We start from the raw sequence: 17,948 nt of genomic DNA, 5'->3' as shown, positions 1-17,948 counted from the left end.
CCGCTATTTCGAAGTTGCGGGATGCGCAACGACTACACAGTCACTACTTCGACGTTGAACGTTGAAGTAGGGCGCTATTCCCATCCCCTCATGGGGTTAGCGGCTTCGACGTCTCGCTGCCTAACGTCGATGTTAACATCAAAATAGCGCCCAACACGTGTAGCCGTGACGGGCGCTATTTCGAAGTTAGTGCCGCTACTTTGAAGTAGCGTGCACGTGTAGACACGGCTTATGAGTTCTATTCCTGTCTCTATCACTAACTTGTTATCTCACTTTGGAGTAAGTCTTTGGGTCTTTTTTCCATATCTCAAACAGTGATGATAATAGTGAACAAACCCAGAAAGATCCCATGAGACTGGTTTGCAAAGCCGTTCGAGATGCTCAGATGAAAAATGCTATGAGATATGCTTGTTGTTATTATTTATCAATGTTTTTTGTGTTAATGTGTACAATGCAGAAAATGTAAACCCTCAGAAATTGTCATTCCAGCCCGTAGAACATGGAAACACTTCATCAGAAATTAAGAAACCTTTAGAAGATGTAACAGTGGCACCTCTAGTGATCCCAGTCTCCGTACCTGTGACAGCCAACCAACAGACCAGGAGCAAAGTGGGTTGTGATTTATGTTTCTTCCAAATATCATACATTGACTTCAGTGGGGTGAGTTCTGTGAGCAATTGCTCACCACTGTGTGAAATCCATCCCTGCTCAGGCTGTTAGCAAAAAAAAAAAAACCTATGCACCACTTAGGTCCTACTTAAACCCCTACAATAAAATTTAAATGACACTTCAGCGGTGGCTGTCTACACAACGGTGGATTTCATTTCAGTATAAAGGTTGATGGTTTGGACCTGTGAGATTAATCAGTTGGAAATACACATTGAGCCTCTCAGGACATGACTGGTCCTGAACCAGAGAATTAGCTGAGTATCTCCTCTTACAAATTATTTTAAATGCCTCTTTTTGCTCATGTGCAATGTTCCCTATAAGCTGTGCGCTTGGACAGTCTTTCAGGAGAGATTTACATGACACTCAGCTAACTGGTAGAGCACCCACAGCTGTCCACAGCCAATAGCCTGTTTCTACTGGTGGCACGTGCCTCAGTACACAAAACAGCATTTACTCTGCACATCCTAGATGGAAAAAATAAGAGGGAACACTGGTCATATGCCACACATTTTGAATTCCAGAGACTCACACTTGTTCCCATGGACAATTAAAATTCCAAATGAAATGTCTCCTCAGGTTAATGAAAAGGAAAGCCAGGATGAGAAGGACCACAGGAAAAGCTTGCCCCAAAAGAAGAGGAAGAGGCAGACTCATCCCAAATCGCTCTTTATCCCACCTCCACCTGCCTTGTGTGCTGAGATGCAGCCAGCTGTGGGAGGATGCCATGAGAGTAATCTTCGATCGCCTGTCTACATGGTTGATCACCTTCTGCGAGACTTATTCCACAGCTCTCCATATACCCCGCCTCCTATGCTTAGCCCAATACGAGAAGGATCTGGGCTTTATTTCAATACTCTTTGTTCTTCCTCTGCTAATTCTGGTCCCAACAAGTATAGTACCATTCTAGGTAATAAAAAGGGCAATGTTCACATTGATCAAATAATAACAACAAGAATAGTGTGCCCAGATGCACAGGCAGACCTAAGCCTCATATTAGAAAGAAATTCCATTTGCTGTTATTAGCTCTATGAGCCCAGTTTGTTGCTCTGCCCTTTGTGCAGATATTTACTATATACAGAAGGGGTGTAAAATGCTGCTAAATTAGAAAGAGCCCCACTGTTGCAGTGGTGTCAATGGCAAATCTGGACTGATATATCCAGCAGTGTAAGTTAAGAATGAAAACTGCTCACCTCATTTTCCTGCACTAGTTTCAGAGAGGTAGCCATGTTGTTCTGTTTCTGTGAAAGCAACAAGGAATCCTGTGGCACCTTAAAGACTAACAGGCCACAAGAACTGAGTCCCAAATAAATGTGGTAATCTTTAAGTTGGCCCAGGACTCCTCATTATTTCTTGCACTTACTTGTCTTCTGTGTTGGTCTAAACATTAAAGCACATCTGTCCTGTCCATAGGACAGTTCAGTGTGGTTGCCCAGGTCCCCTGTTTTGCGGAACTCTGTGGTGCCTGCCCTATGGATGGAACCCATGGGACAGCCTGGGGGATTACCTGGGGGGCCTGGTGCAACTCTGCAGCCCTGTTCACAGCTCTCCCTCTTCCAGGGTCTGATTATTCTTGTTTAAAGCCTGTATAATCTGCGGTCAGGTTATAGTTAGGAGCCATGGCAGAGCTAGGGGTGTACAAACTACTGCCTAAGTGTTTGTAACTCTTGTTACAGACTGCCAGGAAGAATAGTAGCAGACATCTCCCAGTTTGTGTTGCCTGTGCTGGCTGCTGATTTCTCTGCAGGAGTAATAAAATACCTGCTACATTTTGGCTCTAGATACTTTATTTAATAGTTTATGATATTTAGATTTTGTTTATGATTATAAAATAAAGACGTGTTATGTCTATGAGAGGACAACTCAAAATGGCTACGTCTACACTAGCCAAAAACTTCGAAATGGCCGTGCAAATGGCCATTTCGAAGTTTACTAATGAAGCACTGAAATACATATTGAGTGCCTCATTAGCATGCGAGCGGCCATGGCACTTCGAAATTGGCGCAGCTTACTGCCGCGTGGCTTGTCCAGACGGGGCTCCTTTTCGAAAGGACCCCGGCTACTTCGAAGTCCCCTTATTCCTATGAGCAGATGGGAATAAGGGGACTTCGAAGTAGCTGGGGTCCTTTCGAAAAGGAGCCCCATTTGGATGAGCCGCGCGGCGGCGAGCCACGTCAATTTCGAAGTGCTGTGGCCACCCACATGCTAATGAGGCGCTGAATATGTATTTCAGCGCTTCATTAGTAAACTTCAAAATGGCCATTTGCATGGCCATTTCAAAGTTTTTGGCTAGTGTAGACATGGCCAATGAGCAGTCAAAAAAAAAAAAACCCTGGAAAACTGTGTGAGGATGTTTCATTAGAGCGGCTTTTCTTGAAAGTCATAGGTGAGTAGTTCCACTGAAGTCAATGAGATTTCAAGAATAAAATAGCTGCCTACACTACAGAATTCTGTCGACAGAAGTCACTTTTGACAGATGTTTCCCGACAGAACCTCTGTGTACAGAACAGGTCCACACCTAATACAGGCACCCCTGTCAATGCCCTTTGTTGACGGAGAATGATCAGCCTGCACAGCCCTCTGTCGATACAACAGCCAAACGGAAGCTCTGCAGACAGAGCTGCCCAGTGAACTGGAATCCCTCTCCCTTGTACGGTCAAGACAGAATCCTGCCAGGAAAACTGCATTCTGTCAGCAGATTCTCAGCAGAACACATTTGTAGTGTGGATGCTCCTGCAGTGTGGAACCAGCTAATAAGTTTTAAGATGAGCATGGCAAATAAGGTCAAGGTGAAGGGTCTTGTGAAAACATTTATCTTGAAAGTATTTATATTTTTTGTAGGCAGAATGGGTGGAGACTTTGGATTCTCTCTTGTGAAAGATGATACCAAAATCAGCATAAAGCCGTAAGTTGGAGAATAATAATAGTAAAAACTTCGTGCTTGTCCATTATTCCATATTGTATCATTAACCTAGTGATTGGACAGATCACTATGAGAATACAGTGATTTTCATTCCTCTACAGTATCCTTTGTTGGCTACTGCAGAAGATGAGATAACTAGACGGTTACTCTGAGTCAAGGAGTGAGAAAGTTTCAATGTAAGGCGGATCTCACTGCATGAGTTTGAACAAGCTAGACATAGGCAAAATATTTGCATGTGAAGCTGTGTGTTTTCTGTAATTGCACTGACACAAAATTGTTTTTTGGGCTCTAAATTTTAAGTAGACAGCACAATCCCAGGGACAAGAAAATGAAACATATGGTATAGAAGACAGTACTTTAAGTGTATGAAATGTTGTTAAGTGGTTAAAGAGGGGCCTTGGTGTAGTTTGCTGGGTTCAGTTCTTTCATACTAATTTGCTGACAAGTTCAGGCACCAATTCAGCACATGTCTAACTCTAAGCACATTCGCTGATTCATCGACTTGAATGGGATTACTCATGTCCATGTATCGGAGGGGTAGCCGTGTTAGTCTGGATCTGTAACAGCAACGAAGGGTCCTGTGGCACCTTATAGACTAACAGAAAAGTTTTGAGCATGAGCTTTCGTGAGCACAGACTCACTTTATCAGATGCTGGTCTTGGAAATCTGCAGGGTCAGGTATAAATAAACTGGAGCAAGGGTGGGGATGACAAGGTTAACTCAGTCAGCAAGGGTGAGGCTTACTACCAGCAGTTGATCTGGAGGTGTGAACACCAAGGGAGGGGAAGCTGCTTTTGTATTTAGCCAGCCATTTGCAGTCTTTGTTTAAGCCTAAGCTGAGGGCATCAAAATTGCAGATGAATTGTAGCTCAGAAATTTCTCTTTGGAGTCTGGTCCTGACATTTCTTTGCCGTAGGATAGCTACTTTTAAGTCTGCTACTGTGTGGCTTAGGAGATTGAAGTGCTCTCCTATGGGTTTTTGTATATTGCCATTTCTGATATCTGATTTGTGTGCGTTTATTCTTTTACGTTGAGACTGTCCAGTTTTTCTGATGTATATAGCAGAGGGGTATTGCTGGCACATGATGGCATAAATTATATTGGTAGATGTGCAGCTGAATGAACCCATGATGGTGTGGCTGATCTGGTTAGGTCCTTGCTCTGGCTTATTTATACCTGGCCATGCAGATTTCCAAGACCAGCATCTGATGAAGTGAGTCTGTGCTCACGAAAGCTCATGCTCAAAACTTTTCTGTTAGTCTATAAGGTGCCACAGGACCCTTTGTTGCTGTTTCATGTCCATGTGTTATGCACATTGTTAACTACTGAATTGGGGCCTACTTTGAACTTCTGTAGACCATTCAGTCTAAGGATCAAAAGTACTCATGTAAGTTACAGACCTGGATGAATAAAGCTTCATAACAGCCATATGAATTATTTTGCTATAAATTTTCTAGCAAAGAGAATATTCTCATTTGGAAGTATGTGGTAGTGCTTTAACCACTGTAGCATGCTGCTCTTAAGCATGTTTAAATTTCACTCCTCTTTCTGTGCCTTCGTTTATTCATCCTTGAGTAGAAATAGTAATCAATCCTTTTTCAATATTTGTAGTGTGATCCTTAATTAAATGGCTATAAAGCAATCAATGTTTGGAGCAAAGGAATTGAAGAAAAAGAGATTGTTACGGCATCTGTTTAAACAAACTCTGTTATTCCTGATGTTTGCCAAGTCATTCTGTGTGATGCATCCCTTTTTTTCTACACTCCTCATTAAAAAGGAAACTTGGAAAAATGTTCATAGTGGGGAAAAATACAGTTTTAGGGGACTGAAAATCTTGGCTGTTGCAAGTGCATATTACATTGTTTTAAAAGCCTTTTAAAATAAAATTATCCATCTCCCTTCTCCTTCATCTGTACACGTACCTATAATTTGGCTGGCTCTCTGTCTTGCATCACTGTGGGTTTAATAGCATTTTTGACCAAATAATGTCAGACACTGGCTAAAATGAACTTGCAATAAAATATTCACTTCTGTCCCCGTTAAACATTGACTGCATTCCGCATGAGGCAAGCATGGTAAATAAAGATTGCTGTGTCTTTTTCTTTTTTCTTAGTCTGTTTAGGTATACCCTTCTGTCATCCGTCATAGCCACCTTTCTTATTAGCGATTGTTAATTTCACCTTCTTACTCTCACTTTACATATCAGAAACTTAAGAGGGAGGGCCTGTTGTCTTATTTGTGTAGAGAAAAATTAATTCCTGTGATAACTTTATGATTGTCTAAGAGAAAAGACGTTAATGTGCTAAGATTAATCGAGGGAGGTAAGCCTCAGAGCTCTGTTGCATATTCATGTGGATGAATGTGAGACAGGTGGAGAGGTGTGGTCTGAGCACAGGACTAGGAGCTGGAACTTTTAAATTCTAATCATGTTTCTAAAATTATTCCCTCTGAGGCTTTGGACAACTCACTTAATCGTTCCTCCTTGGTTTCCTGATTTTTTAACTATCTATCTCTCTCTCTATCTATCTATCATAGAATCACAGAACAATAGAGCTGGAAGAGACCTAAAAAAGCCATTGAGTCCAGCCCCCTGCTCTAAGCAGGACCAAACCCATCAGATCAGCCTCTCCAGGGCTTTGTCGAGGACAGACTTAACACCTCCAAGGATGGAGACTCCACTGCTTCCCTGGGTAGACCATTCCAATGCTTCACCACCCTCCTAGGGAAAAAGTTTTTCCTAATGTTCAACCTGGACCTTTCCAACCACAACTTGAGACCATTGTTCCATGTTCTGCCATCAATGACCACTGTGAACAGCCTTTCTCCAGCTTCTTTGCAGCCTCCCTTCAGTACGTTGAAGGCTGTTATCAAGTCCCCCCTCAGTCTTCTCTTCTGCAGACTAAACAGTCCCAGTTCCCTCAACCTTTCTTCATAAGTCGTATGCTCCAGCCCCCTAATTATTTTGGTCGCCCTCCACTGGCCCTCCACATCCTTCCTATAGTTGGGGGCCCAGAACTGGACACAGTACTCCAGATGAGGCCTCACCAAAGCCGAATAAAGAGGAATAATCACTTCTCTGGATCTCCTGGCAACGCTCCTCTTGATGCAAGCTAATATGCCATTAGGTTTCTTGTCTACAACGGCACACTGTTGACTCATGTCCAGCTTCTCGTCCACTGCAACTCCCAGATCCTTTTCTGCAATACTGCTACTGAGCCAGTCGGACCCCAGCCTGTAACAATGCTTGGGATTCTTCCGGCCCAAGTGCAGGTCTCTGCACTTGCCCTTATTGAACCTCATCAGATTTCTTGCAGCCCAGTCTTCCAATTTGTCTAAGTCAGTCTGGACCCTGTCCCTATCTATCTGTCTACCTCATGAGGAAGAGATTGGATTGTGTAAATTAATAAATTCATGTTTTAATTCATCTTATAAAAATGATTATTTAGTGGAATCTAAATATTATTGTAGTGTTAGATTTACAAGGAATCTAATGTGCTAGCAACGATCAGTCAGATTTCTGTCCTGCATATACTGTGGGAAGTAGAACAAATTGGGTATTAGGTCTTTTCCATCTTTACGAACTAGGAGCATAGGAATTGTCACACTGAATCAGACCAGTGGTCCACCTAGTCTATTGTTCTGTGTTTGACAATGGCCAATACCACCTGCTTCAGAGAAAGGTGTAAGCACCATGCAAAAAGTAGTTGTGGCATAACCTGGCACAAAGGAAAGATTTTTTCTGATCCTGCATTAGAGATTGGCTTATATCCTGAAGCAGGAGGGCTGACAGCCCTTCTGGAACATTTGTCTTTTAAAAAAATCCTTACTATTATAACTGAGTATTATTTTATCCATATAAATGTCCATCCTTAACATCTTTAATTCTCTGAACTGCATGTATGTCAACTGGTGGTAACAGATGGTGATATTTGAAATACATGGCTAGCTATTTTAAATATTTTATTAGTACGGAGTGATTTTAATCATGATAGTGTGGTTCTTGTTAAATAAAATAGTTGAACAGAGACTGTATATAAATTACATTATTTTTGTTTGGGCTGTGATTAGCTAAGGAAGGTCAGAGTCTTCTTTGATTGTCATTGGGTGTTTAACATGGACAGATAGAGTGACACTACTAGAGTAGGAGTGGAATAATAAGACTGTATTAGTTCTGTTTGCAGTGAATATAGGAGTGTTGTGTCGTTTTGAATGTAGTGAAAAGCTGATTGGGATAACGTAGCCAGACGGGAGCATTGTTAACAAGATTGCGTGATGTGGGTTAAATATACCTTATAACAAGATTATATGCAATAAGATAAACCACTGAAGAGTTTCATGAAATTTACAAGAGCAAGAATTGAGCTGTGCATAAGGGGAGACTATTAAAACCACAAGTTGGCAAAGCTGACTGAGAAGTAAGGAGGATAAAAGCAATACAGGTGGAAAAGATCTAGATAGCCCAAGAGTTTTACATGCGGTTGAGGCACACAAAACACTTGAACCATACACATTCTGCTGAATGCTCATTATATGGCCATGAGTTGAGACTACACATCTGTTCTGAGTCTTACTTTGAGCCAGCCAAAGGTCAGTTATTAAGCTCATTGCCTTGTCTCTCACGGTAAATTATCCACAGCTTTGAACTCTTATATTTTAAAAAAGCAGCAGCTCATAATTTCAAGACTGGTAGCAGGAGAACTGAAGTTGTGACAACTGATGGAGCTGGCTGGCATCTCATTTCAGGCTTTCTTTCCCTGTCCTGCCAATATGCTTGAGCTTACCTTTGCCTGTAGAGGTACTCCCAGTAGATGTAAGGTGTTCAGTATCTTTGCCTCATTAACTCCTTGTCCTTGATTCTGAGTTCCGCAATGGGGCACCTGTTTTAATAGTTTTTGTGATGTGGGCACATTCCCAGTTGTAATCAATTGTTGTACTCGTGCAAGCCATTGAAAAGCTGAAATTCAGGGTTAGTGACTTACATTTAATTTTATAATTGCTTAGTGCCTGATGTATTGCTGTGCTGCTCCAGTTTTACACCATTGTAATGCATTGCTTTAGATGATGTTACATTGGCATAAAACTGGAATAATGCAGCACTACACCAGGTACTTCTATATAGCCTGCAGAAGCAAGCTTCCTGATCCTGGACAAGAACATTGAGTTAGCTGGGCTCACATTAACACTCTAAAAATAGGTGTGTAGACAGTAGTTTGAAGTTGTGGATTGGGTTAGAATGGGAGGCGTCATAGCCTACCTCTTCCATCTCAAGCTGCAAATTTAAAGTGCATTCTTACACAGCAATTTTAGACCGCTAGCTCAACTGCTGCTAGCCCAACTCTGGTTAACTGGGCTGGGAAGCTCAGTCCTGTTGTCAGTGTAGACGTAGTCATTGTCTCTATTGTTTACTTGGAGAAAGATAAAGATGCACTAGCTATGGTGTGCAGAGGCATTTGTGCACAACATAAATAACATCACAATGCATCTTGCTCATCCATATGCTCTGAAAGGCTGTATTGCTCTGTGTATGTTTGTGTGTATCTGCTTACTTATCGAGTTATATTTGTTCCCAATTCATTCCCCCATCCCCAACTTTTTATTATTTTAGGCATATTAACATTGGAAACAGGTTTCAGGCAGAGATACCAAACATCCAGGATAGAGCATTTTTAGAAAATGATGAACATTCAGCATCGTTAGTGTGGAAACCCTGGGGAGACATCGCATCCAACCAGGAAACACAGGATAGAGGTGTCTTAACATTTTCATCTCAAGACTATCCCAAGATTTTATGCTTAGAAGTTGTTTTTCTGTCATTGCAACCTTATGTTCTTTTTTAATTCTCTTCCTTATTAACTAAATTGTGCTATGGAAAATGTTAATTTTCTTGACCTTTTTCTCAGTACAGTTACATTACAGGCAAGTAATGTGCTTAGTTTTGGTAAAACAGGAGCAAACAATTTAAATAGCCATTATGCTCTCTGTCACCTCTCCTCATCACAGGTAGTCAAGAACATCTCCATTAGTCCCCATTCATCTACAATGGTTTTGAAAGAGGAAATGTTTTGGTGAACTTCACTGCTTTATCAGTGAGACAGCCATGTTTAAAACAGAGGCAAGACTTTGACATTATTTATGTGTAGTAACAGAGAGGTAGCTATGTTAGTCTATGCTCCAACAAAAGAAAAAAAATGTAACACTGTAAAGACTAACAGAATGATTTATTTGGTGATGAGCTTTCATGGGATGTTATTTGTTGATTGCCCATTTGACTATTGCAATTATTCTTTTTTCCCTTGAAATAATAACGTCGTATGCTTTTCCTATCTCCATCATGGACCTTAACTCTGCTTTTGGATTGTGGTTGCAGTAACAGGACTACTGAAAGTGGCCTGCTCCAGTGCGATGCCAGGGGGAGGGACCAATCTAGAATTAGCCCTACATTGTCTGCATGAAGCACAAGGCAATATTCTGGTAAGAGATAGTTATTTAGTAATAGGTAATTGACCAACTTCTGTTCTTAGTTCAAACTTTTGAATTTGAAGTAATTCTATTTTGTCCAGGCTTACACCACTTGTAACTAAGAGTAGAATTTGACTCTGTGTCTAAATTTAAATGCAGCCTACTGAATCCTGTTGTTACTGTTAGAATTTCTGTATCTTAGAATTATTAAACGTTACTTGTTATGCCTCCATACTTAACAGGCATCAGGAAAGATTTATCACTTTTTCCATTGGAGATAATAAAATAAAGCAAGCTGTCCTGTAGCACCTCAAAGACTAACAATTTTATTTATTACGTAACCACAAAAGCTCATTACCTAATAAATAAAGTTGTTAGTCTTTAAGGTGCAAGAGGACTGATTGCTTTGTTTTGTGACGATACAGACGGAGGGTATGTGTACACTTGGGAATCAAGTCAAATTTGTTAAAGTTGTATTTTTAACACTGGATTTTACAAAGTTAAGGTCAAGTGTCCTGACCAGCCAAGAAATTTGATTTTGTTTGTCCCCTCAAATGTGCCTGAGTATGATTGTGGACAACAGTGCCCTCTGGGCACCTATCCCACAGTTGCTGCCCCTCCGTTGCATTTTGGGATTTTGTACCAGTGTCTAATGGGAAAAAAAGTTGCTGCAATTGTTTCTGAGTTTCTGATGTCACCATCCCAGAATGCATTTTCCTCAGCTCCCCTTTCATCCTGGAAAAAAAAATTGACATTTTTGCACACTTTTTGCCTGGACTGCCAGCTACCATTACAGACACTAACATGGATCCCGATACATTTCAAAGTTTGATGCAGTGTTATGTGCTCAGTTCACACACTGCGATGCAGTATCTTCTGAACATAATGCCCATGCGTAATGAGCTCATTATTGCTGAGGACATCGAGGGACATGACTATATGGAGAAAAGAACACTGATTTTATGGCAGCACTGAAGTCACTGTACAGTGTGGAGCACAGGTTCTGGAGCCATGAAACCAGCACAGAGTGGTGGGATTGCATTGTTCTGCAGTCATGGGATGGCCAGCAGTGGTTGCAAAACTTCCACGTGCATAAGGCAACTTTCAAATCACTTTGTGAGCTGCTGTCTCATGCCCTGAAGCGAAGCAATTCCAGAATGAGATCTCCTTTGACAGTTGAGAAGTATGTGGCAATTGCTCTTTGGAAGGTTACAGTGCCAGACAGATACCGGTCAGTGGGCAATTAATTTGGGGTGGACGAATCTACAATGAGGGCAGGTGTCATACAGGTAGCCAAGGTGATCGATGTGCTTCTCCTGCAGAAGAGAGTGACTCTGGGGAACGTACAGGAGATATTGGATGGATTAACTGTCATGGGGTTCCCTAACTGTGGTGGGGCCCTAGATTGAACTCACATCCCCATCGTAGCGCTGGACCACCAGGCCTCCGAGTACATTAACCACAAGGGATACTTCTCTATGGAGTTGCAGTCGTTGGCGGATCACAAAAGTCACTTCATCAATATCAGCGTGGGGTGGTTGGTGTGAATCTTTAGGAATTCTGGTCTGTATAGAAATCTCCGGAGTAGTACTTTCTTCCTAGACCAGAAAATTAACATTGAGGGCATAGAAATGCCAGTACTGATTTTGAGTGACCCTGTTCACGCCTTATTTCATTGGGTTCATTCATTTTATTTAATGTAGTAAGAAAAGCCAAAAAAGATTTTGAGGAACAGCTAGCCAAAAATTCAAAAAACGATAGTAAAATGTTTTTTAAATACATTAGAAGCAGGAAGCCCGCTAAAAAAGCAGTGAGGCCCTTGGACGATAAAGATATAAAAGGAGCGATCAAGGAAGACAGTGCCATTGCGGAGCGATTAAATGATTTCTTTGCTTCAGTCTTCACGGCTGAGGATGTTACAGAGGTTCCTAAATCTGAGCCAGCCTTTTTAGGTGACAAATCTGAGGAACTCACTCAGATTGAAGTGACATTAGAGGAGGTTTTGGAGTTAATTGATAAGCTGAATAGTAACAAGTCTCCAGGACCAGACGGCATTCACCCAAGGGTTCTGAAAGAACTCAAATGTGAAATTGCGGAGTTATTAACAGTGGTTTGTAACCTATCCTTTAAATCCACTTTGGTACCAAATGACTGGAAGACGGCCAATATAACACCAATATTTAAAAAGGCTCTAGAGGAGACCCTGGCAATTATAGACCGATAAGTTTAACATCAGTACCAGGCAAATTAGTAGAAACACTAGTAAAGAATAAAATTGCAAGGCACGTAGAAGAGCACGAATTGTTGGGCAAAAGTCATCATGGTTTCTGCAGAGGGAAGTCGTGTCTAACTAATCTATTAGAATTCTTTGAAGGGGTTAATAAACATGCGGACAAGGGGCACCCAGTGGACATAATATACCTAGATTTCCAGAAAGCCTTTGACACGGTCCCACACCAAAGGCTTTTATGTAAATTAGGCGGTCACGGGATAGGAGGAAAGATCCTTTCATGGATCGGGAATTGGTTAAAAGACAGAAAACAAAGGGTTGTAATAAATGGTAAATTTTCACAATGGAGGGGGGTAACTAGTGGTGTTCCCCGGGGTCAGTCCTGGGACTGATCCTGTTCAACTTGTTCATCAATGATCTAGAAAATTAGGTAAGCAGTGAGGTGGCAAAGTTTGCAGATGACACCAAGTTGTTCAGGACAGTCAAAACCAAAAGGGATTGTGAAGAACTACAAAAAGATCTCAGCAAACTGAGTGATTGGGCAGCAAAATGGCAACTGAAATTTAATGTGGGTAAGTGTAAGGTAATGCATGTTGGAAAAAATAACCCAAATTACACGTACTACATGATGGGGTCAAATTTAGCTACGACAGATCAGGAAAGGGATCTTGGAGTTATAGTGGATAGTTCTCTGAAGACATCCACGCAGTGTGCAGCAGCAGTTAGTAAGGCAAATAGGATGTTAGGAATTATTAAAAAAGGGATCGATAATAAGACAAAAGATATCATACTTCCCCTATATAAAACTATGGTACGCCCACATCTTGAGTACTGCGTGCAGATGTGGTCTCACCTCAAAAATGATATATTGGCATTAAAAAGGTTCAGAAAAGGGCGACTAAGATGATTAGGGGCTTGGAACGGGTCCCATATGGGGAGAGGCTAGAGAGACTGGGACTTTTCAGTTTGGAAAAGAGGCGATTGAGGGGCGATATGATAGAGGTATATAAAATCATGAATGGTGTGGAGAAAGTGAATATAGAAAAATTATTTACCTTTTCCCATAATACAAGAACTAGGGGACACCAAATGAAATTGATGGGTAGTAGGTTCAAAACTAATAAAAGGAAATTTTTCTTCACACAGCGCACAGTCAACCTGTGGAACTCCTTGCCCGAGGAGGCTGTGAAGGCCAGGACTCTATTAGGGTTTAAAAAAGAGCTCGATAAATTTTTGCAGGTTAGGTCCATAAATGGCTATTAGCCAGGGATAAAGTATGGTGCCCTAGCCTTCAGAACAAGGGCAGGAGATGGATGGCAGGAGATAAATCACTTGATCATTGTCTTCTGTTCTCCTTCTCTGGGGCACCTGGCATTGGCCACCGTCGGCAGATGGGATGCTGGGCTGGATGGACCTTTGGTCTGACCCAGTATGGCCGTTCTTATGTTCTTATGGCTAATGAAGCCCTACACAGGTGCCCTGGACTCCAGTAAGGAGCTCTTTAACTACAAGCTGAGCAGGTACAAAATGGTGGTAGAATGTTCTTTGGCCATGTAAAAGCCTGGTATAGGTTCTTTCTGACCTGCTCAGACCTCAATGAAGTGGTCATTGGGGACTTCGGTATTCTTTATAACATTTGTGAAGTGAGAGAGGAAAGATTCAAGCCTGCTTGGGGGCCGAGACAGATGTTCTATCAAGAAATTATCAGCAGCCAACCCCAAGGGAAAACAGGAAAGCCCAAAAAGGTGCAGTAAAAATCAAGAATGCCTTGAAAACCATGTTTGTGAATGAGCACGAAATGCATTAACTGGCACCCCGCCAACCATGTTGTTTCCTTGCCTTTCATGAAACCCCCCCCCATAAACCACAAGACAACCATCACCACTCACCCGATCCCAGAGCATTAACAATAAATGAAACTCTTTTTTCCAAAATATATATATATATATATATATATGTATATATATTTATTTAGGGGACACTAATGGAAGAGTGTAACAGCAACGAAGGGTCCTGTGGCACCTTATAGACCAGCAGAAAAGTTTTGAGTATGAGCTTTTGTGAGCAAAGACTCACTTCATCAGATCTGATGAACTGATGATCTGATATGATGAAGTGAGTCTTTGCTCACAAAAGCTCATGCTCAAAACTTTTCTGTTAGTCTATAAGGTGCCACAGGACCCTTCTTTGCTCTTACAGATCCAGACTAACACGGCTACCCCTCTGATAATGAAAGAGTAGGGGATATAGAGAAAAAAGGGAAAATAAAGTCATGGTTAGTCAGAATAGTAACAGAGAGTAAGCCGTGCTAGTCTATACACTATCAAAACAAAAAGCAGTCAAGCAGCACTTTAAAGACTAGCAAAATAGTTTATGAGGTGAGCTTTTGTGGGACAGACCCACTTCTTCAGACCAGAGCCAGACCAGAACAGACTCAATATTTAAGACACAGAGAACCAAAAACAGTAAGCAAGGAGGACAAACCAGAAAAAGATAATCAAGGTGAGCAAATCAGAGAGTGGGGGGGGGGAAGGTCAAGAGTTAGACTGAGCCAAGTATGCAGACGAGTCCCTATAGTGACTCAGAAAGTTCCCATCACGATTTAAACTATGTGTTAATGTGCCAAATGGGAACTTTCTGAGTCACTATAGGGGCTCGTCTGCATACCTGGCTCAGGTATGATCATGCCTCACAATTTTTTGGTATAAATATCAGCATTCCTTTTGCTGGATTTGAGCTGGCTCACAGTAGCTTCTTTGTCGAACACTGAAAAGAGGCCCAAGATCTCCTGATGGTTCCATGCTGTGGCCCTTTTGTGATCCTGGGAACTCATGGCTTCAAGGTGTGCTAGGTGTACTGCAGAGGTGTGATCCCCACATCTGGTGGCTATGGTGGCCAGAGAGGAAAGGAAATCTAATAAAAATTCCTGGCTGATGACAACCGCTTCCTGTCACCTAGTTCCAGCTCACCTGGGGACCTGCAGGGGTGGGGCAATGATCTGAAAGGACACATTGAGGGGCATTGTGGGATAGTTTCAGGGGCTAATCAAATCAATTTTAACCCTGGTTAATCTACACTGTTATAGCTCAACATTGCAAATTCGATTTTTCCAGTACCTTCGCTGGGAAGTCAGCGTTACAGCAGCTTAGAATCAACTTACTGAGCACTGGGATGTAGATGGAAAGTTTTTAAAATCGACAATAGAGCCTTAAATTTGACTTTGTTTCCTAGTGTAGGCCAGGCCTAACACAGCTATCCCTCTGAGACCACTGAAGATAGTGCTAGTCTTAATGTCATTCATGTCAGTGGATGCAGGATTGACCCTCCAAATTATACATTTGTTATCATTACACATATAAGCCTGTCTGCTATTGGTTTGTAACATTATATTTGTTTTGAGGTTTGGGTATTTTTTGGCTACATTAATTAGCAGTGTATTGTGATAGAGTCAATACCACTCCCTGGACCCCAGAGCCCTGTTAGTTTCAGTCTCAGAGATAGTTTATGCAATGAGTCCTTGTCAGGGTTTGGACTTCTGTCACCCAGATTGAAGGATGATGGGGTAGGTGCCCCCTGGTCTGCCTGGGCTGGGGGAACATTACTCCCCAGCCATCAGCCAGGCTCTCAGGCTACCTGGCAGAGGTGTGGGAGAAGAAAGCCCGAATACTAATCATGGGAGGTCCTCTCCTCGTGTTCTCCTTATCAGCTTGCTACCTCTCATAATCCTCTCACTCCCAACTTCCTCTGCCACTCTCCAGCTCTCCCTACTGGAGGGTTGGGGGAGGGCTTTTTAAAAGGCCTTGCAGCAGCCTAAAGTGAGATCAGCTGGCCCTAACTGATTTATATCAGCCCCTTCCCTGCTGCTCGCACTCTGCCTGTGATAATTCCTGATTAGCCAGGGCTGTTTCACCTTTTTAGATTTGTCTTTGTCCCCTTGTAAGCTAGCCCTCTGGCCTGACCCTGTCACAACATTATGTTGTTACTTTAAACTTTTTTTTTTTTTAATTATGGTGTGCCCCTTTTGAAAATTAAGAATTACCAGACTGGATCAAATGCAGGGTACAAGTAGTTCAGTATGCTGCCTCCACCAGTGGCTGGCACCAGATGCTTTAGAGGAACATGTAAGAATCTTGCAGTGAGCAGATGTGGGACAATTTGCCTCCCTCACAGGTCTGATACTAGTCTTTAAGACCTGGAGAGCAAGGTTTAATACCCTTTTGAAAATTTTCGTGATTTATTACAACACATCTGGACCCAGTTCCATTTTGATTCTTGTTCATTTCTTGGTCTCAGTGGCTTCCTTTGGTCATGAGTTTGTAGAATCATAGAACACTAGACTGGAAGGGACCTTGAGAGGTCACTGCATCCAGTCCCCTGCCCTCACAGCAGGACCAAGCACTGTCTAGACGATCCCTGATAGATTTCTATCTAACCTGCTCTTAAATATCTCTAGAGATGGAAATTCCACAACTTCCCTAGGCAATTTATTTCAGTGTTTAACCACCCTGACAGTTAGGAACTTTTTCCTAATGTCCAACCTAAACCTCCCTTGCTGCCAGCCCATTGCTCCTTGTCCTATCCGCAGAGGCCAAGGAAAACAGTTTTTCTCCCTCCTGCTTGTAACCCTCTTTTAAGTATTTGAAAGCCACTCTCATGTCCCCTCTACGTTTTCTCTTTTCTAAACTAAACAAGCCCACTTCTTTCACTTTTCCCTCATGGTTCATGTTCTCTAGACCTTTAATCATTCTTGTTGCTCTTCTCCCCAGTTCTACAGTTTAATTTCATGTTTGGAAAAAGCATTTCTTTTTGCCAGTTTTGAATTCCCCACTATATTATTCCTTTGTTCTTGTATTATAGGACAGAGAGAACAGAAGTCCCTGATCTACCTTCTGGATACCATTTATTATTTTGTAGACTTTTATCTTGTCCCTTCTTATTCATCTTCTTTCCAAGAAAAACATTTCCAGTCTTTACCATCTGTCTTTGCATGGCAGTGTAAATTAAACCATCAGAGCCTGTTTTTCTAGGGGGAAGTGGGGATGGGTCGGTGCCTCATTGTCCAGCTGTGAGGGAAATCACATGAAGGACAATGGATTATTTGTTTGATCTGCAACAGTGTATTTTTTGTTTGTTTATGATTACATAAAATTATAAGAAACGTAGAACTAGAAGAGACCTCAAAAGGTTGCCTATCTAGTCTGTCCATCTGTGCTGAATCAGGAGTAAAATATATCTAGACCATCCTTGTCAGGTATTTATTTAACCTGTTTTTGAGTACTTGCTCATAGCTAATTGAAGTAGGTTTATGTGCCCTGCATGCAGTAACTGTCAGAAAGTTTTACCTTAGCTGCTATCTGTCCGGTTGGCTGTAGAGCCCACTGGAGTGGCACCAGTGTGGACCCCTATGTGTGACCCTGCCAACTTAACCCCCCTCAGTCCTTTCCTAGGCATGTGGGGGCTGTTGGAATGGTGGCTAAGTAGTCTATGATTTTCTAGCTGTTTCTTGTATGAATAGTTGTAAATCTTTAGCACAGACAATGTTTCCAGTTAGCTAATGTTAGGCAGTTGATGGGTGAGGAAGGGCTTTTCCTTCTCTTCCAGTCCACCCTCCAGGAGTTTGGGGCCCAAGGCTTTAAGCAGTGCATCTTCTGCTTGAAGTCCATGCCAAGT

General features: G+C 41.9%; 1 protein-coding gene across 1 annotated transcript in view; it reads left to right on the top strand.

Annotated features, from left to right (window-relative positions):
• Positions 1-17,948, top strand: part of ZNF541 (zinc finger protein 541) — a 97,978-nt gene that overhangs the window by 42,480 nt on the left and 37,550 nt on the right. The window contains exons 6-10 of the mRNA XM_075016654.1: positions 445-609; positions 1,246-1,576; positions 3,508-3,571; positions 9,195-9,337; positions 9,957-10,060. Coding sequence (XP_074872755.1) covers positions 445-609; positions 1,246-1,576; positions 3,508-3,571; positions 9,195-9,337; positions 9,957-10,060 — 807 coding nt within the window. The remainder of the gene's footprint in view (positions 1-444; positions 610-1,245; positions 1,577-3,507; positions 3,572-9,194; positions 9,338-9,956; positions 10,061-17,948) is intronic.

The sequence above is a fragment of the Carettochelys insculpta genome, chromosome 22, assembly GCF_033958435.1.
Source record: "Carettochelys insculpta isolate YL-2023 chromosome 22, ASM3395843v1, whole genome shotgun sequence".
Classification (NCBI taxonomy): Eukaryota; Metazoa; Chordata; order Testudines; family Carettochelyidae; genus Carettochelys; species Carettochelys insculpta.
The sequence above is the reverse complement of the archived record's forward strand: the minus strand, read 5'-3'. Positions and strand labels throughout refer to the sequence as shown.